General features: G+C 40.6%; 3 protein-coding genes across 4 annotated transcripts; 1 reads left to right on the top strand and 2 right to left on the bottom strand.

Annotated features, from left to right (window-relative positions):
* Positions 1 to 2,087: 2,087 nt before the first annotated feature.
* On the bottom strand, positions 2,088 to 6,307 carry LOC102784227 (arf-GAP with dual PH domain-containing protein 2-like). 2 transcript variants are annotated; one of them, XM_087842546.1, is made up of 11 exons: positions 6,060 to 6,307; positions 5,373 to 5,503; positions 5,004 to 5,095; positions 4,721 to 4,809; positions 4,465 to 4,577; positions 4,201 to 4,347; positions 3,998 to 4,081; positions 3,019 to 3,081; positions 2,839 to 2,916; positions 2,389 to 2,617; positions 2,088 to 2,294 (listed from the first exon to the last, which is right to left on the bottom strand). In XM_087842546.1, exons 1-11 carry the CDS (start codon positions 6,145 to 6,147, stop codon positions 2,266 to 2,268), a joined length of 1,143 nt encoding a protein of 380 aa, XP_087698672.1. In that variant the 5' UTR covers positions 6,148 to 6,307; the 3' UTR covers positions 2,088 to 2,265. The 2 variants fall into 2 exon arrangements, with proteins under 2 accessions (XP_087698672.1, XP_087698671.1); XM_087842545.1 differs by having other exon boundaries at positions 4,201 to 4,577.
* Positions 6,308 to 9,038: 2,731 nt separating this feature from the next.
* Positions 9,039 to 12,109, top strand: tefm (transcription elongation factor, mitochondrial). Its single transcript, XM_087841839.1, has 5 exons — positions 9,039 to 9,187; positions 9,410 to 9,900; positions 10,803 to 10,952; positions 11,086 to 11,264; positions 11,387 to 12,109. The coding sequence occupies exons 1-5, from the start codon at positions 9,145 to 9,147 to the stop codon at positions 11,646 to 11,648; spliced, it is 1,125 nt and encodes a 374-aa protein (XP_087697965.1). The 5' UTR covers positions 9,039 to 9,144; the 3' UTR covers positions 11,649 to 12,109.
* Positions 11,825 to 18,186, bottom strand: atad5b (ATPase family AAA domain containing 5b). Its single transcript, XM_087841838.1, has 15 exons — positions 17,574 to 18,186; positions 17,234 to 17,479; positions 17,043 to 17,139; positions 16,858 to 16,940; positions 16,602 to 16,750; positions 15,713 to 15,884; positions 15,319 to 15,584; positions 15,132 to 15,225; positions 14,992 to 15,056; positions 14,642 to 14,816; positions 14,444 to 14,562; positions 13,569 to 14,356; positions 13,012 to 13,170; positions 12,156 to 12,284; positions 11,825 to 11,918 (listed from the first exon to the last, which is right to left on the bottom strand). The coding sequence occupies exons 1-14, from the start codon at positions 18,112 to 18,114 to the stop codon at positions 12,206 to 12,208; spliced, it is 3,033 nt and encodes a 1,010-aa protein (XP_087697964.1). The 5' UTR covers positions 18,115 to 18,186; the 3' UTR covers positions 11,825 to 11,918; positions 12,156 to 12,205.
* Positions 18,187 to 19,104: the final 918 nt, after the last annotated feature.

The following is a 19,104-nucleotide window of genomic DNA, read 5'->3' as shown; positions in this document are numbered from 1 at the left end:
GGCGCTATCTGGAGGAAAGGAAAAAGCAGCACGTGCAAGTCTGAGATATTAAAAGAGTGGCGGTTATGGTTTGTTTTTCTTTTTTAAGTCAAGCGGCCATACCTACGTAATACATAGACAGAATAAGATTTATGGTAAGAAGATTGAGTTATTTCTTTTCTTACACACACACACACAGACTATGAAATAGACTTCTACCTTATACTGCAGGGGGTGATTTAGTTTTCCTTTCAGGACATCGGGTGCTTATTGAGATGCTTTGTTGATTGCATCTCAATAAAGATGATTGATTTCCAGTCCAGGCTGCATAATTTGGCAAACCTCGGCCTTTTCTCCCCATTTCTCTTCCTTAAGAATGGCTTCTTTACAGCCACCCTTCCACTGAAACCATTTCTGATGAAGCTTCAATAAAAGGTAGATTGATCAACTGAAGGCCAGGTGTATCTCTCACATCCTGTGTCAGTTCATTGCTTGATATTTCTCCTATTTCGTAAGAACATGACTTTCAGATACAGTTCATCTGCTATATATAGCTTTTTTTTAGACCTGGCACTTCTTCTTTTGTTCTCCACATGTCCAGTTTTCTAAGAACACACTGAACACTATTCTGAAATATGTCATGCTTCTGCCCACTAGCTCTTTGGTAATCACCTTGTTGGTGCAAAAATACTATTTTATGTCATCTTGATGCATTCTCAATCATCCAGGTAAGTAAATCTCCAAAAGTTGATTCTGTTCATCTGGACGTAGCATTTTCAGTGGGAGAAACGTTTCGTCACTCATCCAAGTGACTTCTTAAGTCTCAGCTGACTGCAGGTTCCCCCAATTTTACGTGAAAAAGGAAAGACCATCCAAGGGTACATCTTTTGCCATCTTACAATGCTGTGATTGCAGCCATTCCCCAACTTTCTGTGAATGGTTCTCATGGCCATTGATCAGTGTTCTTTGATCAGTGGTTGTTGATCAGCCCATTGTGCCTTCAGTGGGCTGGTTTCAGTCATAATTCAAATGTACTGTTTATAAGAATTGGGGAAACCTGCAGTCGGCTGAGACAGAAGAAGTCACTTGGATGAGTGACGAAACGTTTCTCCCACTGAAAACGCTACATCCAGATGAACAGAATCAACTTTTGGAGACTGTTTTATGTCTTCTGTAACTTTGGCATTTTTCACAAACCCAACTAGAGAAATGGGAACAAATGGTGTGTTTTTCTTAAACGCTGCTAGTAATGAAGTGCCTAAAGATACAATTTAAAATGGTTTCTTTGCTAATTTGTCAGGTACAAGCAGCTGACTGAACATGAGTGAAAAAGCAGCCAGTGTCAAAAGAAAAACTTCAAAAAGTCTGGAGAACAATATTACTCAAGACCACAAAAAAGAAAGTCTGGCTCCTTGGGATGGGTCAGGACTTTCACACCACAAGATACATCTACTTTTGGTAGCCTATTAAAGTTTCTCTGTACTGCAAAACTGTCAAAACAGAAGATTTTCTGGTACACTTTCATTAAGCCTTTAGCATATCCTTGTGTATTGTGTATGGAAGAATCAAACTTTTAGATTGAAATGTTCACATAAAATAATAATACTATTAAAACAGCTTTTAATAAGAGATGGAGCATAAAGTAAGTGTTTCTTTAAGGCTAGCAGCTAAATTACTGTAAACTAATTGATAAACAGTGATATGTGGTCCTGGTGGTTGTTGTGGTATTCCCATCAGCCCTGATGGAACCTGCTACTTATAATCAAAACATCTCAACAGAGGCACATATGCCTCATAAAATGCCCAGCTGCACATATGTTACTGATGAGGAAGAAAGCCAGCATGTTCCCCAACAACTGGTTAACAAAAATAAAAAGAAAGCAGTTATTTATCAAGTTTATTTAAATTATGAGTTTGAGAAATTCACAGACAGCTACAAAAACAAAAAAGTATCTAAGTACATCAAAGTTAACAAAAATATTGACAAAATAGCCATTTCAGTCTTTATTTTAATAAATACAATGTCTGTTTTCAGTGACTTTATAATGTATTACAAAAGAACGCTGACATTAATTTCAACAAAAGTGCATCAAAATCAGGAGAGTCTCTACGGTGACAGTAGCTTCTCCACATTGTAGACAGTAAGCGCCTTAGTCGGTCTGTGGTCCTGTCTCTAATTATGTTTCTAGCCACACTGACAGGTTCAGGCACATCTTTGTGAGAAAAGCTTCAGGTCTGTTCTGTCCCCAAACGGTATTTTAATTTCCTTGCAAAAAAGGAAACGACTCATTTTCCTCTCCTCAGGTTGGCCTCATCTGAATATCGAAGAGAGAAAGAATTAGAAATGCTTGACAACCAAAGGAGCAAAGTTGATGCATTTTAACAACACATCGGACAACTAATGCCTACTAGAGTAGTCTTCTGGTGTCATGGGTTGAGAGATGACCTTTCTGAAGGCCATTATCCACTCGCTCTGCTCCTGCTCCTGCTCACACATAAAAACAAACTGCCTCTCCGGAGTCTCCAGTGAGATCCCGCAGCGCCACCGGCTTCCCCTCGCGTTGCGGCTGCTGGTTTCTGAAACAGAGTAGCCGTGGCTCTCTGTGCCGATGAAGACAGCACCCAGCTCTGTAGCATCCTAACAGTATAAATAAACAAGGTACAACTAAATAGGATCATTATGATTATTCATTGTATTTTATGAGCATTAGAATAACTTCTTAATATCTCCAATTAAAAGAAAAAAAATGACAATTTTTTATGTTTTTATTTTCTGGAGTCATTTATTTATGTAGGTGTTTCATTTTCACAAAGATATGAGCAACACAAAGATCTCTGTTCTTCATCTCTGTTCATTACCAGCGGAGATTTAAAGTATAGAAGCTTTCTGTTCATTGAGCACAGCGTGAACCAGCGCTTCTTGAATGGCTCCCGTTGCTGAAAACACATATAAACACACCAATCCAATTAGCCAGGCAGTTAAACTAAAAATAAGTACACCCAGTAAATCCAGTTAAAAATTTCGGATAGTACACAGACCGTCGGACCAGTTTTCTCCATGTATCCCTCCTTCAGGCAATGTGCTGTTAGCTGATGTTTTAACTGTGCAAAGACACACAAACAAATACTGTGAGCTGAACAACAGCAGCAGCTCACAACCAGAATGATTCAACCGTGCTGACGTTGTGCGGGTTTGCACATTAAATGTAATGTGTTTAAATGGGGAGAGAACAAACCGAAATTAATATTGAATTTAACTGCTGCGAGTAGCATCATGTTTCATCTGATATATTTTTTCATGGTATAACAATGCCTCGCCTAGCCATGTAACTGCTCTTCAGTCAATTGCCCAATTACTTTAGAGCATTTGAAAAGACTGTGTATAAAAATGGCTGTGATTTCTAAACAGTTCATACTATTTTTTTTGTTACACCAATTAAAATAAAGCTAGGGGTCTGCACTTCTATCATATCCTGACTGTTTGGTTGAAAATCCATGGTTGTGGTGTACAGAGGCAAAAACAAATTCATTGTCCAAATATTTATGGACCTAAGTGTATAAATCCTGCCTGTGCTAGTTTTAAAGTGGATATTAAGTACAATAAAGACAAAGGAGCTTTCTCAAATGCTAAGAGAAAAAAAATTATATAAACACGTGGTACTAAAAACAGAAGACTTGTGGTTCAGCAGCAACTGTCTTGGGTGTGAAAGGTCATTTTAAAACAATCACTGAGCAAAAGCTGCAGCATTAGTAACAAAGACTTGCAGATATGAGCGGAAACTTTAAAAAGAACATTAAACAAGGCTTCGGTCGAGGCCTTGAAACCTCTGCACACTTTCTTGAACAGGAAGCCATTAAATTGGAAAGTTCTATGTAGTTAATTACAGAAAACGTTTGATGTATGAGGTATGACTTTGAGGTTGTATAATTTTACTTAGCGGCTTTTTGAGGATAGACATCACTAGCCTGAAGTAAGAGGGGTTTACATAGCTGATGACCTAATGAAAGTTTATCTCACGTCTTTTTCTTGAAGAGTGGGGTTTTTCTTCAGGAGGTATGCCAAACGTGTTGCCCGAATAGCATTGAAAAAAGACACAATCACCTATAAGAGATCATAGACATAGGTTTTGCCAGGAAGATTAATTGTCTCAAATAAGGTATAACTCTATGAATGTGGGATGGAAAACAGCATGCAGCGTACATCTGGGAAGATGCCCTCACCTGCCCGTCCTCGTGGTACACAAAAAGGTTCTTTGAGCGTTCATCATCCACATAGGAGATGTGCAAACCGTTAGCATGACCGATCTTCTCTGGTTGGAAGACTGCATTCAGATCCTTCATGTTGATGACAGCTTTGGGAACCTTGGACTTGGTTTTAATGAGATGATTGAGGAAGATTAGAAAAAGAGGTATTTGGCCAGAGTCAACTGAAGAATGCTTATACAGCTGTAAACTAAACGGTCTTATGACTGAAGAACTGCTCACATCCTCTTTGATGAAGTATCTGAGGGTGAAGTCTTTCTGTGAGAGCAGGAAGGTGCTTTTAAGGAACTGCTTACTGTCTTTGCCTTTCTTCCATAGTGTTGCCTCAAACAGTTCTGGAGTATCAAACAGTTCAAAGAGGTGAAGCAAATAAACTGCAGGTTAGACTTTGATGGAAAAACAAATGCTGGGTTGTCAATGTTTTGTTGACGGGGGAAGGTTTCTTTTTTTTAATTAAAAATATTGCTAGGACAATTACCTGCACTGTACACTTTTTGAAAGTAGATGTTTTCTCCTGTGAATTCCCGTCTTTCGTACTTGGCACGGATCCACTGATCCTTAAGAACGCTGAAAACAAACAAGTCCGTGAAAATGTGTAGACCTGTCACCGAGCCTTCACACTTCTCTGCTGTTCCTCTTTCTACCTGAGAAACGTGACTACTCCACTCCCATTCACTAAACAGACCGTTTGTTGTCTTTGCTTCCCACTTCCGTTGAGTTAATGAAATGAATGGGTGCCAAATGCAGTGAAAGTCACTTACACGCAATCTTTCTGCTGTGGTTGGTAGAAAAAGACCGGGACACACTTCTCAAAAATAGCTTTGGCAGCAGAATTTCCCTTCTCTTGCATGAACTGAAACCGCATAATGTGAGAGTTAAAAATAAAGGTTAGAGCAAGATAATATTGTTTGCATGATGAACAGACTCAAATTAGAAGGATTTATTTTAAAGTGAAGAACGAAATGAAAATCTGGAGGTAACGGTGTAATAACAGAGGGAACTGGGGGGAGTGAAAAATCAAAGAAATCTAAAGGTATCCAATACCCTCTATATAATAAAAGGAAAATGTCTAAATTTAAGAGAACATGAATAAATAATTCATCATATGAATTCATGCTAATAATCAATACCTCTACAAGTGAATCTTCCCAATGATCCAGCCGTATGGATTTCACTTTGCTGACCGCAGGCAGATTACGATGCATCCCCGAGCAGTTCAGGCACACAAAGACGCCGAGAGTGTAAGAAGCCCAGTCAGGGTCTGCGAGCAAAAAGTGATCACAGTGTTTATTTTATAAGAAGGAACTAAGTACAGTGCAAAAAAAAAGTAGTTATATGAACTGCCTAATGACCATAATGTACAAAGATTATAAAGCGAAAATCAGTGTTTCTTTTCTGCACAATTATAAAGTCGATAAACAGGCGAAAGAATAAGCATATAAAGCACTGTTTGCACTACCTCTGTCTTCATTTCAAATAGGTACACACTGTATTAACTGTCCTCATACAGTGACGGTGAAAAGTGATGGAAGAAAGGAGGAACAATAAGGTCATACCACCCTATACAGCAGTTTTCTCTTCCCCTTCTGAGAGCTTATTACAGTTTTACTTGGTTATAAAATAATATTTTGGACACAATATTGTTAACTAAATAAAGCACGTGACTCAGTCAGATGGGCTGTCTATTACCACTTGTGACGTAGTGAAATAAGGTAAATAAAATGTTCTCTGGAGAGAAAGTTAAAAAAGTATAAATAAATAAAAATCTATCAGTGCCAATCTATAAATTAAACCTGAGTCTGTTGAGGTGTACTCACCAGGAGCTCCACAGTCAGCACACAAGTTGTTACCCGGCTGTTGCACCAAATCAAGGAGAATTTTGTTATTTCTTTCAGAAGTGGCCATCGATGAAGGACGTCTGCTTCTCTTGGGCTGACAGTCAAATCCCAACAAAACATCTACTAGGTAGTAACTCCATATTGACTCTACACACTTCACAGTACAGAGCTATTCTGCCCTGTAGCAGGTACAAACATCTCCGTGGCCAGTGGGCCAGTATTTCCTCTTAACAATGCAGCATCATGAAGTTTATTGTTCTGCACACAAACACATATATCCAGAAATAACAGAGAAAGGAAGTGAAACATACGTCACTCAGTTACTGGGTGATTGACTTACAGTATTAGGCTGCTGGGCTTGTCGCTGTTCGAAAGCTGTGAGAGCAGCAGTTTTGTTTTTAAAGTTAAGGTCAGCAGCAGCAGCAAGAAAAAGGAGGGAACTTTCCAGAATAGCTCCAAGCTTATGTGCCAGTTTTACAAACTGTTGCAAACTTGTAGCCAGACTTTTGTCCTACATCTAAATTTAACTGCTGCTGTTGTCACGAGTGGCATTCATTTGCTTTAATTCCTGGGCTAGAATTAAGACCGGATAGGCAGATGTCAGTGAGACAGACAAAACCCACCTTTAAAAATGTACTTTTACACATCGGATAAAAATACCTCCTGTGGGGAGTTGCCACTATATTAATAAAATGTCTATCAGATGTATCTGGTGTGCCAAAATAAATTGTCAACTGCGTTCATACAGCAGATAAAGAAAAGGGGGAGATGTAAATTGCACTATTAATTTAAAAATGACAAAACCCACAGTGAAACAGAGGAATAAAGTGGGAAAAGTCTGTGTGTCAACTAGCCTGCTTACATTTTATGACCTCAAACTCAAACTCGACCTTCATCTTGGCCCCAGCTGCACAACTGTAAAGTTTTGTGACTATATTTTGAATTGTTGAGGTGACAAATGCTTTTTGTTGCAGTTTCCGCTGCAGTACGTATCTTCAGCACTGCGTGTACAAGCTGACAAATGCACATAGGGACAAATGCATAAGGTAACAACTGCTCAAACAACAACAGCTGCCTGAACCCACTATGAACATGAAAGTTAGAAGAACGGTGTCTCTCTTAGGAAAATTCAGCCCAAGATATGTGGTCCAAGACTCCCCTGTTAGGACCTTAAAAAGAACTATTTCCTTTAATTGTTTCCTCCACAGACGTTGGCTGGAAAACTTAAATACAAACAAGGAAAGCTTTATTAAACACACTTGGGAAAAATGTGTTTGTTTGGTTTATAACTCTATAGCTCCTGCATAGTTCTGCTTAAACCAGTTAAATTAAACTAGGGCAAAGTAGTAACACTGAATAGAGTTTATTTTAAGCTAACCGGAACAAAAAAAAAACTGTTCACATACATGCAGAACAGATGAACATTCTTACTTTGTGACTGTCTGATGACTTTTGTGTCCATTCAGATTCAGAAGCGAACGTCTACTTTCTATACTGTGTATATGCAAAGAAATGGATTAAATGGTGGAAAACGAAGAAGGAAAAATGTTGCACAGATTTCAGGGAAGAGTTGAGATGGGCTCTGGGTGGTAAGGAAGAGTTAGCAGATGACTGGGAAAATACAGCAGTAAAGGAGAACGATAAATGGACTGGTTATTATAGAGCACATTTCTACTCTACTCTTTATACAACATGCCTCATCCACCCATTCATACAAGCAATTTTTTCTATGCTGAAGTGCTTTCTAATATTCACACAAATTCACACTTTGATGGATGCATCGGAGAGCATCTTGGTGTTAGTGTCTTGCCCAAGGATATAGGGCATTCAGACTGGAGTAGGCAGGGATCAAACCACCAACCTTCAGATTTGTAGATGAATTTAGATTGTGGAAAGAGTTGTTGAAGCTAGGTTATTGAGAGAGGTGCTGATCAGAGGGCAGCAGTATGGCTTTATGCTGAGAAAGTTTGCTTGAGAGTGATGACGGAGAAGTATAGAGGTCACAAGGAGTTGCACTGTGTCTTTGTGGATTTAGAGAAAGCATATGATAGCGTGCCAAGGGAGAAACTGTGGTACTGGATGAGGAAGTCACAATTGGCAGAGTATGAGTGAGTATTTGCGGGTGGTGCAGGACCTATGAGAACAGTGAGGCAGTGGTGAGGTGTTTCAGCAGGAGTGACAGATGGGTAAAAGGTGGGGGTGGGATTACATCAGGGATCAGCTCTGAGTCTCTTCTTGTTTGCATTGATGATGGACAGGTTGGCAGATGAGGTGAGGCAGGAGTCTCTGTGCACTACGATGTTTGGAGACAATATTGTGATCTGTAGTGAGAGCAAGAAGCAGGTGGAAGGCAGCCTGGAGAGGTGGAAGTATGCACAGGAGAGAAGAGGAATGAAAATCAGTAGCAGCAATACAGAATACATACTTGTGAATGACACGGACAGAAGTGTAACAATGAAGCTGCAAAGAGAAAAGGTATTGAAGGAAAATTAGTTTAAGTACCTGAGGTAAACCATCTAAAGCACTGGACAATGCACAAGAGGAGTAAAGAAAAGAGTGGAGGCAGGGTGGAGTGGGTGGAGATGCGTGTCAGTGGCGATTTGCAACAGAAGGAGCAAGAGTGAAAGGGGAGGTTTACAAGATGGTAGCAAGACCTGCTATAATGTGTGGTTTGGAGACCTTCACCCCTAAATGCAGCAGTCGAAAAAAGATAGTTTATTATTATGTATTAAACATTAAAAAAAAACAAAAAAACAGCTCGGGAGTGGACGAATAAGCATTCTGTTATTTATCAGTTATTATTATTATTTATGATATTATTATTTACTTATTTTGTTTAATTATCTAATTCTTTATTTTTGCCTTTATCTCCACGACGTCCGATACATCGAGTATATGCCAGGGAGGGATTAAGCAGCATTCCGGAACCATTTAAAGTGTTGTTGTGCTACACCGACCAGTTAAAACCGTTGGACACCAAACAATCAGAGGGCAAAGTTGTTCTACCTGCATTATGCCGGCGAGCAAAACCGTCAAATATTCATTTTAACTTCAAGTAACGATAATGTGGGTCGCCAGGCGAGTTTTGTCGTCGCTGGTCAAAAGAAGTAAGAATTTTTAATGCACATATGTCGTTAGCTAGTATCGCCAGTTGTAAAATGTCGTTTCATTGCAAGCCTTTAGAAGTTGCATCTTCTTTTATGGTCTTAAATGTTCATTAACAGGTGTACCTTAAGTAACTTTGGCTGAGCTCCACACTCATATTGTAAAAGTTAACACCTTAAACGTTAGACTAAGATTGAACACATGTTGCCCCGATGTGTTTCCAGGTCAGTATGCGGGACAGTCCGGTTTGTTTTGCCGCCCTCAGTACGGCTCCTTCCCTGAGCTGGAGCTGCGGTACCTTCAGTGCACATGCTGCTGGAGAAGCCGGGTTCCCGTGGCGAGCTTTGAGACCTTTAACGCTAATCTGTCCTCCAGTAATGAATCCTGCAAGGACGACGCGAGCAGAACGCTGGACACCTGCTACACCCCAGAGCAGCGAGACGCTATCCTCCAGCTCCTCAACACCGCCACGCCAGGAGAGCTGGCCGGGATAAAGCTGCTGCGAGGTCGCAAGTCCCTCAACATTGTGGAGTACAGGACTAAAAACGGACCCTTTAAAACTCTGGAAAGTGTGGTGAATGTTCCACTGCTAAAGCACAAAAGTGCTGTCATTGTCTTCAACTCCATTCTCAACCCGACAGTTAAGAAGGAGAGGAAAGTGAGGATACAGCTGGCCAAGTTCATCAGGCCAGAGGTCGACAAGTCTTGGTTAGAGGTGAGCTTTTCGTGTTAACAGGTGATTTCCGGTGTGTGGTTTTTTGTTTTTTTTTTTTGGGGGGGGGGGGGGGGGGGGGGGTCCATATGATTGTTGGGGATTTGTTTTCTTTGTATTATTTTAGGTGTTTTACCTTACAAAATAAATCACCCTGAGGCATCTTATTGTGATTTGGTGGTATGTAAATAAAATTGAATTCAATCATTATTTGACAAATAACAGAAATCACTTCTTTCTGTTCAACGACGATCAACATTTGACACATCTGTGTTTGAAATATCTACATTGGTCTGTATGATCACGGGCAAGTCTAGGAATTTTTTTTTCTTAATTGTTTGCACTTAATCTCGTTTTATTTGTTGATAAGCCATCGTCAGTGCCCATATTTTGGATGACACAGATGTTCTGTTGATATGTAATTACATGATCTATGAGAATTATGAACCACATAAGTGGGTTCTTCCTGACTCAAAGTAGGCTTTTTGCACATGATATGCACATAGGTTGGTACACGTGTACTGTTCAAGACTAACAATCTGCTACACTGATTAGAAGTCCCTCCCTGCTTTTTTTTTTTTTTTATTTTATTTTTTGTAACCATGTGATAAATGTTTTCACGCTTCAGTAAATTAAACCCCACGTAAACAAATGTAATCGCAGCCCCATTGATTTTCCTTTGGCAGAAGTTTAAATCTTTGGGGCCACGTTTATGCTTGGAAAAGCCTACACATGATATTGTAAAAATCAAATATCACAGGATGTTGGATAGCTGGTGATGGGCTTTGCTGTGATAGGGTTTACTGTCTACTTCATAACCTTGAGCTGTTAAAAGAAAATATTAACTATGAAACGAAAGAGCAGGATAATGCTCTCTAATCATGATTCTGTATTTGCCAATGCAGGATGCCAGTTCCATAGTGTCACTCATATGTGGGACTAATAAAATTGCCTGGGCACACGTGGACCGTGGAATGACTGTACTGGACTGGCAACAGGTGGACTGTCCGAATTTCCTGAGGGGAACTTACATGGCTTCTGCTTATTTGCATGATGTAAGTACTCATGTAGAGCATATTATTTCTAGTCAAAGTCTAGCTAAATGAGAACGTTAATGTAGAATAACAGTCATTGTGTTTTGGAACTTTGTTTCTGTAACATAATTCATTAATTCTGTGATGCCAACAGGTGTCTTCAGTTGTGGCCCTCCTGCCATCAGCAGATTTCTACATAATAGAGAAATCTTCCATTTCAGTCCAAAACACAGCTCTGTTCCCCATCATGGCACACATGAGGGCTGTGGAGGCCATGCTTTTTGCTCTGATGGAGCCCAAAAATTCCCTGCCAGAATCCAACATTCCTCCCAGGTGAAGTAAAAAAAGATATCAAAAGTATTTGGTTTGAACTTGTGCTGGTCACATCTGTAATCCTGCACAAGCGAGCGTGCATGCAGAAACTTGACCCAGAAATTCTCTCCTTTCCTTCACAGGGTTCTCAACATGATGAGGACTGCTGTAGGGCGCCACTTTGGACTGATGGTGGGTGAGTCTCGAACAAGTGGGGCACAGACAGTTCGACAGCTCATGACAGAGTCGGTGACGCAGAAGCTTCCCAGAATAAACTTTCCCCAGGATCTGCTGGTGAAGTACAGGAATTCCTTCCAGATGGGCAGCAGAAGAGGAGGGGAGGAACTCTGTGATGCTCTCCTTCAGGCTATAGCCTTTTATGAGCTGCTCAGCGACTGCTCCTGAGAGCCACTAGCTGGACTCGTCACATGCTCCAACCACACAACCAACAAACCTCAGAAATGGCATTCTGAGTTCTTTTGAACTTTTTTTTTCTTTGAACTTTTTGGAGATTAATGATAAGTTTGAAGAATTAAATATTTTTATTGTGACTTAAAACACTCAAATGCTGTTTTCTGGGTACTGTTTGAGTATAAGGGCTGCTCCTGTGTTTATTTCTGCTACTAACCCTGACAGGGGCAGTGACGGCTGTTGTCCTAGCATTTTGTGCAAAACCTGTTTGTGGATAAAACACAAAGGATGAAAAGTATAAAAATTTGTGTCGAAAACCCATGTGAGTACTTGAGTAATCAGTACTTTAAATTCTTTTAAAATGCTCAGTATAATTTACAAAAAAAGGCAAACTTTTTATTTACTTGATGGTTGCACTTACATATAAATAAAAAAAACATGATTCCTCAAATAAACCACGTTAATTTCATTTCACAGTATCTGACTAAAATAAATACTGACAAGAATAAGCTGAGGTAGAGATGATGTCAGGTTCAATAGTCTTTTAGGAGTCACGTGAAACCTTCTGCCAGGAGCTGCATAGTTGACTTTGAGAGGCCCAGGTGAATGTTGTTGAGGTAGTTCATACACCTATTGTGGGAGAAATTAGCATGTAAAGTAAAGATGGTAGATAAATGCACAAAATGTTAGATATATTTTAAAGGGATTATTCACTCTTAAACTAAATGTACATTCCTCCACTCCCTTCTGAAGTGTAGTGTTATTTATCAATCTAGATTTCTTATTATGTCAGGCTTATGATTTATGAAAGAATCATAGCAGTAAGGGAACAAGTTGTTTTACAAAATGACTTCCTGTGCGGTTTCTCTACAGGTACCTCAGCTTCCTCCCATGGTCCAGACACGGGCTAGTTAGGTTAACTGGAGATACTAAATTGGCCATGTGAAAGTGAGAATGAAAGGTTGTCTGTCTCTGTGTTAGCCCTAGTGTGAAGAAGCGGTGTTATTTAACTCTTGTCCCCTTGAAAGCCTACTATGAGTAAATCTTTAAGCGGTTTTCTGAAACGAGTTGTTTCTGCCATATTTTAGACCTGCTTATAAAACTAAATGACTGGATGTGCATCAGAAGTTAGTGAGGGTGGTCTCTGCAGATATACTCCTGGACAAACTAAGAAACTGTTCTAAATGTTGTCAAACCACATCTTCACTGAGGTGTTCAGGGAGGTTATCTGCCATTCTCTCTCACATGAACTTATTGTGATATTACAGCCTCACTAGTAACATAAAATCCATCTCCATTTCCTGTCATTTATGATTGTCCTCTACTTTCGGACTCTTAAACCTTGTGTCTGACTTACCTCAGTGGCTCTTGTTTTTGTTGCTGTGCTTTATGTAAGCGGCAGATGGAGCGGAGGACCGGCATGTAGTCGACACACACAGCCCGTCTGTTCCCCAGCAAAACGAAGGGTTTACTGCTGAGAACCGTCCTGTTCAGTCTGAATCTTCTTTGGGACAAACTGGAGGCACGGGAACAAAGAAATTGGTGTTCTGCTTTATAATGTGCACAATATTAGAAATGTTTAGTGAAGCATCCACATGCATTCATGAGCGACATCGCAGGTAGAATGAAGTTCTATGTACTTTTCCACTAAAGATGCTTTGAGTTATTTAACTGAAATTTTTAACCTTTCATTAGTCAGTGTCTCGCTTTTTAAATGGATTCGGACAAGAATTTATCAAATGAATGTCATGTAATGGCACTTTCCCTTATACTTACATTATAAAGCATTTAAAAGAAGTCAACATCCTTGAAACTTAAGCAATGATAACTAAGTGTATGACTGGACAACAGAAATGGAAAGATGGTAAACAACTTGAAATGGCATTCAGAAGAGGAGGTGGAGAGCAGACTCACCTTGGCTCACAGAGAGGCTGAAAACTAAAGCTGAGACTGTGTCTTTTAGAAGAGGTCAATGCAAGTCTCTCCATCAGCCTCCCCCACCTTTTGTCCTCTAGCACCTGTCTGATTTTTTGCACTTCAGTCCATGCTTCAGACGCTCTGCACAAGCACCTGTGACACCCCAAACCTTCAGCAGCAGCCTGAATGTCCAACAGCCTCTCCTGACTGTAGCTGCTGTCCTCTCCCTCCCTCATCTCATCCAACAAACCAGCCTTTAGCTCCGCTCCTGTCCACACAAATGACTCGGGTGCGCAGGAGTCGGAAACACGCGTCCCTGTGGGCGGCAGGGTGGCATCGAGGTAGGACATGATGTCAAAGAAGTCAGTCAGGGCGTCTAAACACTCACTCTCCTCTTTAGCTGCAATTTGTTGAGCCGTACTGCCTGAAAGCAGAGCTTTTGAAGGAGTCCCACTGAATGAGAATGTTTTTTCAAGGCCCAAACTGTCAGATGATGTGTTGTTATACTTCCTTCTGCTAAGCCTCGACATATGGCTTACAGATTTGCTGTTGGTCAGTGAAGCCCTTTGATAAATGCTTCTATTGTGCTGCTCGATGTGAAGCCCAACATCCGATTGCTCGCACTGTAGCCTGGAATAAGCTACTGTTTCCAAGCATCGAACCGTAGTATGCTGAGCTGCTACAGACAGCAGAAGCTCCAGGTTCAAATAGAGAAGCGGCACGCCTCGTCTCCAGCTCTCAGCGAGAAGCATCAAGAGCTCGTCCATGTGCTTTTTAGACGAGGACTGAGAATCAAAACACGATAGATCGGAAACGTTAATTTCATTTGGAGAAATGATCATGAAGATTTATTCAGAGAAACAAATACTTGCCTTTAGAAGGTTCAGCAAATGTTCTGGAGTTACACCGCAAAGACCCAGCATGCTAGCAGAGCAGCCTGTTTTGTACGGAGGAAATGAGTCTAAATATTCTCCTTCAGCAGCATCTGCGTCTAAAACAGGAAAATTTACAGAGAATAACATAAAAAATTTTGTTTAATGTTATTTATGCTTTATGTTGGAGAAACTTACACTGCACACAGATGGGTTTCTTAGACCTTCCACCACTCTGCACCCAGACCTGCAGCTGCAGCAGGCAGCGTCTGACATCACCACAGGTGAGTCTGAGGAGGCTGCTGACGTCACCCAAATCCAGCTGCACTCCCTCAGCCAGACACACCAGCTGCAGGTAACTGCACATATTCACCTTCGAAAAGATGCAGTTAATGACAGACTGAGTTATTTTTCTATTAATGAAGTTCTAATAACATTTTTTTTCTTCTATAGCACAAACATGCAAGAAGAGTGCGGCGCTACTGTCAAACACATGCATGCAGTTGTCATTGAAGCTGTGTGAGGCGGTCGAGGTAACTTTGACTTACTGCTGATGGAGTTTTGAAAATGATTTCATCCAAGCTGCCGTCGAATCGATCCTTGAATAAGGGATCTGAGTAAGACACTAGTTTAGAACCAACAGCTCATATTTAAAAGTGAAATTCAAACTCTGCGTGTGCGTCTTTACCGTTCGTAGTCAAAATGACTGGTCTTTTAGTGGTACTCATAAAAGCCTTAATGGCTGCAAGGAAACCGACGTCATCGTCAAATATAACGTCAACCTGCAAGAGCAAGCGATAACGGTGAATCTGAAGCAACCACGGTTAGCGTGTGGCTTTATATGCCAAACGGTGTCGTGCTCAGAAATGGTTTACCTCTTCAAAGAGAATAAGTGAAGTGGCTGTCTTTTTCTCTGCTACATCAGAGCCTGACGATGAGCTGACCAGTTTCTTGTTCTCTGGCCTTTCAGATGTTGACAGGAAACCAGACTGTAAGTGATCTGCTTTGGCCTTCATCCTAAAATAGCGAGTCAGAGTGACTGTGGCTGATTTTGTTTTTGCGCTGCAACGAGAGCCTCTCAAATTCTGTGATGTTCTTCTTTTTGAGGTGGAAGTGACATTTTTAGGAAGCACCCTTTTTCCTGTTAACAGAAAATATAATTACCTGTACAGTAAAATTGTGCCTCTGTTGTTTTTCAGTAAAAGAACTGAGGGCTCTGACTACTCGTGTTACAATGAAAACAAATGATCATCACCATTGATGTTCTACCTAGTAAAATCTCAGATTTAGAAGTGCAGGTGTTGGTGTTGAAGGTGTTGAAGTAAGCCGGTTTCAGCTGGTCTTTCCCCGACGTCTCCACTAGGTGTGACTGGGTAACCTCCTTTAGCTGGGACAGAACATTGCGCCCATTGCGCTGTGAGGAACAGTTCACCTCAAACACCTTATTTGAGAAGAAACCAAAGCATTAAGATTAGTGGTGGAGAAAAAAAATTTATGGCAGGTTTTAGTGAGAGTGTGAAGTGAGAGAAATTTATTTTACTGGATAAAACAGAGAATGACACAGTTTAACTCTGAGGACATAATCTGACAAAAGAAAATGTCACTGTGAGTGAAGTGTTGTGATAATATCATATCGTGGGGTTTCTGGTTATTACCACCTCCAGTGGAGACCTGATCAAAGTCAAAAATGTCACATTTTACCAGTTTTAAAATTGGAGACTCAGAGCATATCAGGTGTTGACTGTTTTATAGATACCTTCTGGGATGAGCCACAAAAATTTCAACCAGTAGAAAAGTAATATATTGTGAGAAGGATTCAATTTTAAATTTGAACTTCTGTACATTTCATAATTCAGCTGTCTGTTGCCATTTTAAATTAGCTGTTTAACCACAGTTTAGTTTCATAGGGGTCGATTGTTTTTATGTAAAGTTAGTGAAATCAAACTCATGTTAAGGATCATTGTTATTAATATTACAATGAACTAAACTGGTTATCTTGCTTTACTTAAATGGGAAAAAGTTTTTATTGGACATGTTTGGGAGTGGTGAACTGGCATTAAGATTCATCCTAACATGAATCCATGTTTGGTGGAACTGATTTCTGACAAGCCTTTGACAGCATCGCTTCAAAAACACCGGACCTTTTTGCAAATCCCACCTTGAAGCCCAGCTCCTGAGCACAGGCGTACACCGAAGCAGTCTTGCCCACACCTGACGGTCCTGTAATCAGCAGGGTGTTACCCAGTGGGTCCTCTCTGCCATCGTCTGATCCAGCTTCACCCTGGAAGTCTCCACAATCCCATGACTCTGCTCAAAAGGATACTTGTTACTTTTACAAAAGTCACAAGCATGGAATAAAAAAAGAATAACATGTCTGACTGAGCAAAGCTTCACAATGAAGAACCAGTTCATACCATTACTGTTTTCCTGTTGCTTCTTTTCCTCCATTTGTCTCTCCTTGTCACGGGCGGCTCTTAGTTTCCATTTCCTTAACCAACTGAACTCCAAGAAGAAAACATCCATAAAAAGTTTACACTCCTGATGCTGACTTCAAAAGACTAATTAATCAGTTAGACTTGTGTAAATATCTTAAATTCACCTGTACAATTTATTCACAGATGCAGGATTACCAATGACCTCACTCGAATGCTGGGGACTGTACTTATCTGTCCACAGCGTATCCTCAAAAAATAAATCTAGACAGAAGAAAGAAGACAAAAAAGTACATTTCCTGCAATTTAAAGGGAATAAAAGCACATGTCAAACTGTTTTGAATGAGACAAGCATTACTTCTTTGAAGAGGATCACAGCTTTTCATTAAGTTCGGCTCATCAAGACTTGGTTGGCTCGCCCTCTGTTGCTTCAGTCTGCGAGTGCGACTCAGCTTGCTGCACCTGGGCTGTTTCTCTGCAGGGTGAACACTACTGCTTCCCAGGACATCCTGATGTGATGAGTGACCCACACCTGCATCACTCTCTGCAGACCTCAGACGCTTCGGTACCCTCTGCAAGAGTTCATCTACCCGTTTTCTCTTTTCTTTTAAGGGGTCATGCGGATATGAGGAGGAAAGAAAGGGAAAAAATTATATCCTCACAGAGGAGCAAATGTACAGACAGTTGTTCAGTCTAACCTGTGAGTGCATGCTCCTGCAGCCCTTCTCCTGCCTTCTTCCTCAAAGTGTTGAGAACAGCTTGGACTGGAAATGCTGGATTAGAAGTTTGGATTTCTTCCAGGCAGCTGTGCAGAACTGAGGGTGACAGCTGTCCCTGACACCCGTCCTTTATTGTCACGTGAGAAACTGCAGGTGGACGTTTTACTGGTTGCACGTTATCACCTTGAAGAGGGAGCACGGATTGCTGCGTGCTATCCAGAGGCTGATCCAGCTCCCCGTCGCTGCTCCGCTTTCTTTGCTGTATCGCTCGTAAGAAAATCGGAGCAATTTTAGCCCCTTTTGCGCACAAAGCATCTCTTGTCTCCGGCACTGGTTGGGGCTGTGTTCCCGAAAGCCCTGTAGCTGAACTTGAGCCATTTTTATCTTTTGCATCCAGTGAGATTTCCTCTTTAGAGCAGCTCGACTCTGATAAAATTATAACCCCGGCAATTTGCGTCACGTCTTTGCACCGGAAGTTTGAGTCTCTGACTGTTTTGACCTTTCTGAGTTTATTTCGCATCGTAAAAAACGGCAAACTATTTTTTAAAAAGGCTTTAGTTTGCAGGTTGCAGGCTGGCTATTGCCATTTTGAATTTGGCGCTTGGTTTTTACGTATGACGTCATTTGTGCGACGTTCGCGTAACACAGAAATGTCGTTTTTTTATTTCTTTCAAACAAAGCTAGCTAGTTAGGGCTGTATATAAGAAGAAAATGGTATTAGGAATATAGGACATGGAAATACACGAGTACAGTCAGTGCTACATTTATCCGCAGAGCTGAAGTGACGCTTTAAAAGTGTGCAGTGTTTCTCTGCAGTCAGAGATCGTGTGTGTATACAGATATCCCACACTGATACAGATTTGCCGCACTAGTTACAAAAGTTCCCAAAACCACACAAACCTTTCTCTAAAGTCATCAGACCAGCTACAGTTACAGATGTTTTTACTCAAATAGAATAAAGTGCACTGTTAGATTTTACAGCTTTTGTCGCCTGCTCTGATGCACTAACCCTGTAGTGCATTTTTGTAGCATAGACATGTATTTATATGAAACAATCCAGTAAGTCTTGTGGATCTACTTATATAGACTCACTTGCCACTTTGTTAGGTACACCTGTTCAGCTGTTTATTAAAATATCTAATGAGGCAATCACATGACAGCAACTCAGTAATTATAGACTTATAGAGGTGATTAAGAGGACCTGGTGAGTTTCAAACTGAGCACCAGAATGGTGAAAAAAGTGTTTTACTTGAACGTGGCATGGTTGTTAGTGCCAAACTGTTGGTCTTCTGGGACTAACAATTATGCCACCCCTATACAATCATCTCTAGGTCCCCATAAGTTGATTCTGTTCATCTAGACGTAGCGTTTTCCGTGGGAGAAATGTACAGAAAGTTGCAGTTTTGTCATTAATTGGCTGAAATGCACAAACTAAAGTGATCTTGACTACAATTTGATTGAAGGCCTATTAGATGTGTTCACTGTGCGCAGGTTTCACTAAAATCTGTAC

Source organism: Neolamprologus brichardi, chromosome 6, assembly GCF_056152115.1.
Source record: "Neolamprologus brichardi isolate AB-2024 chromosome 6, ASM5615211v1, whole genome shotgun sequence".
Classification (NCBI taxonomy): domain Eukaryota; kingdom Metazoa; phylum Chordata; class Actinopteri; order Cichliformes; family Cichlidae; genus Neolamprologus; species Neolamprologus brichardi.
The sequence above is the reverse complement of the archived record's forward strand: the minus strand, read 5'-3'. Positions and strand labels throughout refer to the sequence as shown.

Bases quoted from the DNA above. Each gene is read 5' to 3' on its own strand.
- tefm (XM_087841839.1), top strand. From the start codon at position 9,145: ATGTGGGTCGCCAGGCGAGTTTTGTCGTCGCTGGTCAAAAGAA. The intron at 9,188-9,409 runs GTAAGAATTTTT...ATGTGTTTCCAG, and splicing joins GTCGTCGCTGGTCAAAAGAA to GTCAGTATGCGGGACAGTCC. The intron at 11,265-11,386 runs GTGAAGTAAAAA...TTTCCTTCACAG, and splicing joins GAATCCAACATTCCTCCCAG to GGTTCTCAACATGATGAGGA.
- atad5b (XM_087841838.1), bottom strand. From the start codon at position 18,114: ATGCGAAATAAACTCAGAAAGGTCAAAACAGTCAGAGACTCAAACTTC. The intron at 17,140-17,233 runs GTAATGCTTGTC...TCTTCTGTCTAG, and splicing joins CTGTGATCCTCTTCAAAGAA to ATTTATTTTTTGAGGATACG. The intron at 14,357-14,443 runs GCAAGTATTTGT...TTTGATTCTCAG, and splicing joins ATTTGCTGAACCTTCTAAAG to TCCTCGTCTAAAAAGCACAT.
- LOC102784227 (XM_087842545.1), bottom strand. From the start codon at position 6,147: ATGGCCACTTCTGAAAGAAATAACAAAATTCTCCTTGATTTGGTGCAA. The intron at 5,504-6,059 runs GTGAGTACACCT...TTTTGCTCGCAG, and splicing joins TGCTGACTGTGGAGCTCCTG to ACCCTGACTGGGCTTCTTAC. The intron at 4,810-5,003 runs GTAAGTGACTTT...GTTTGTTTTCAG, and splicing joins CCACAGCAGAAAGATTGCGT to CGTTCTTAAGGATCAGTGGA.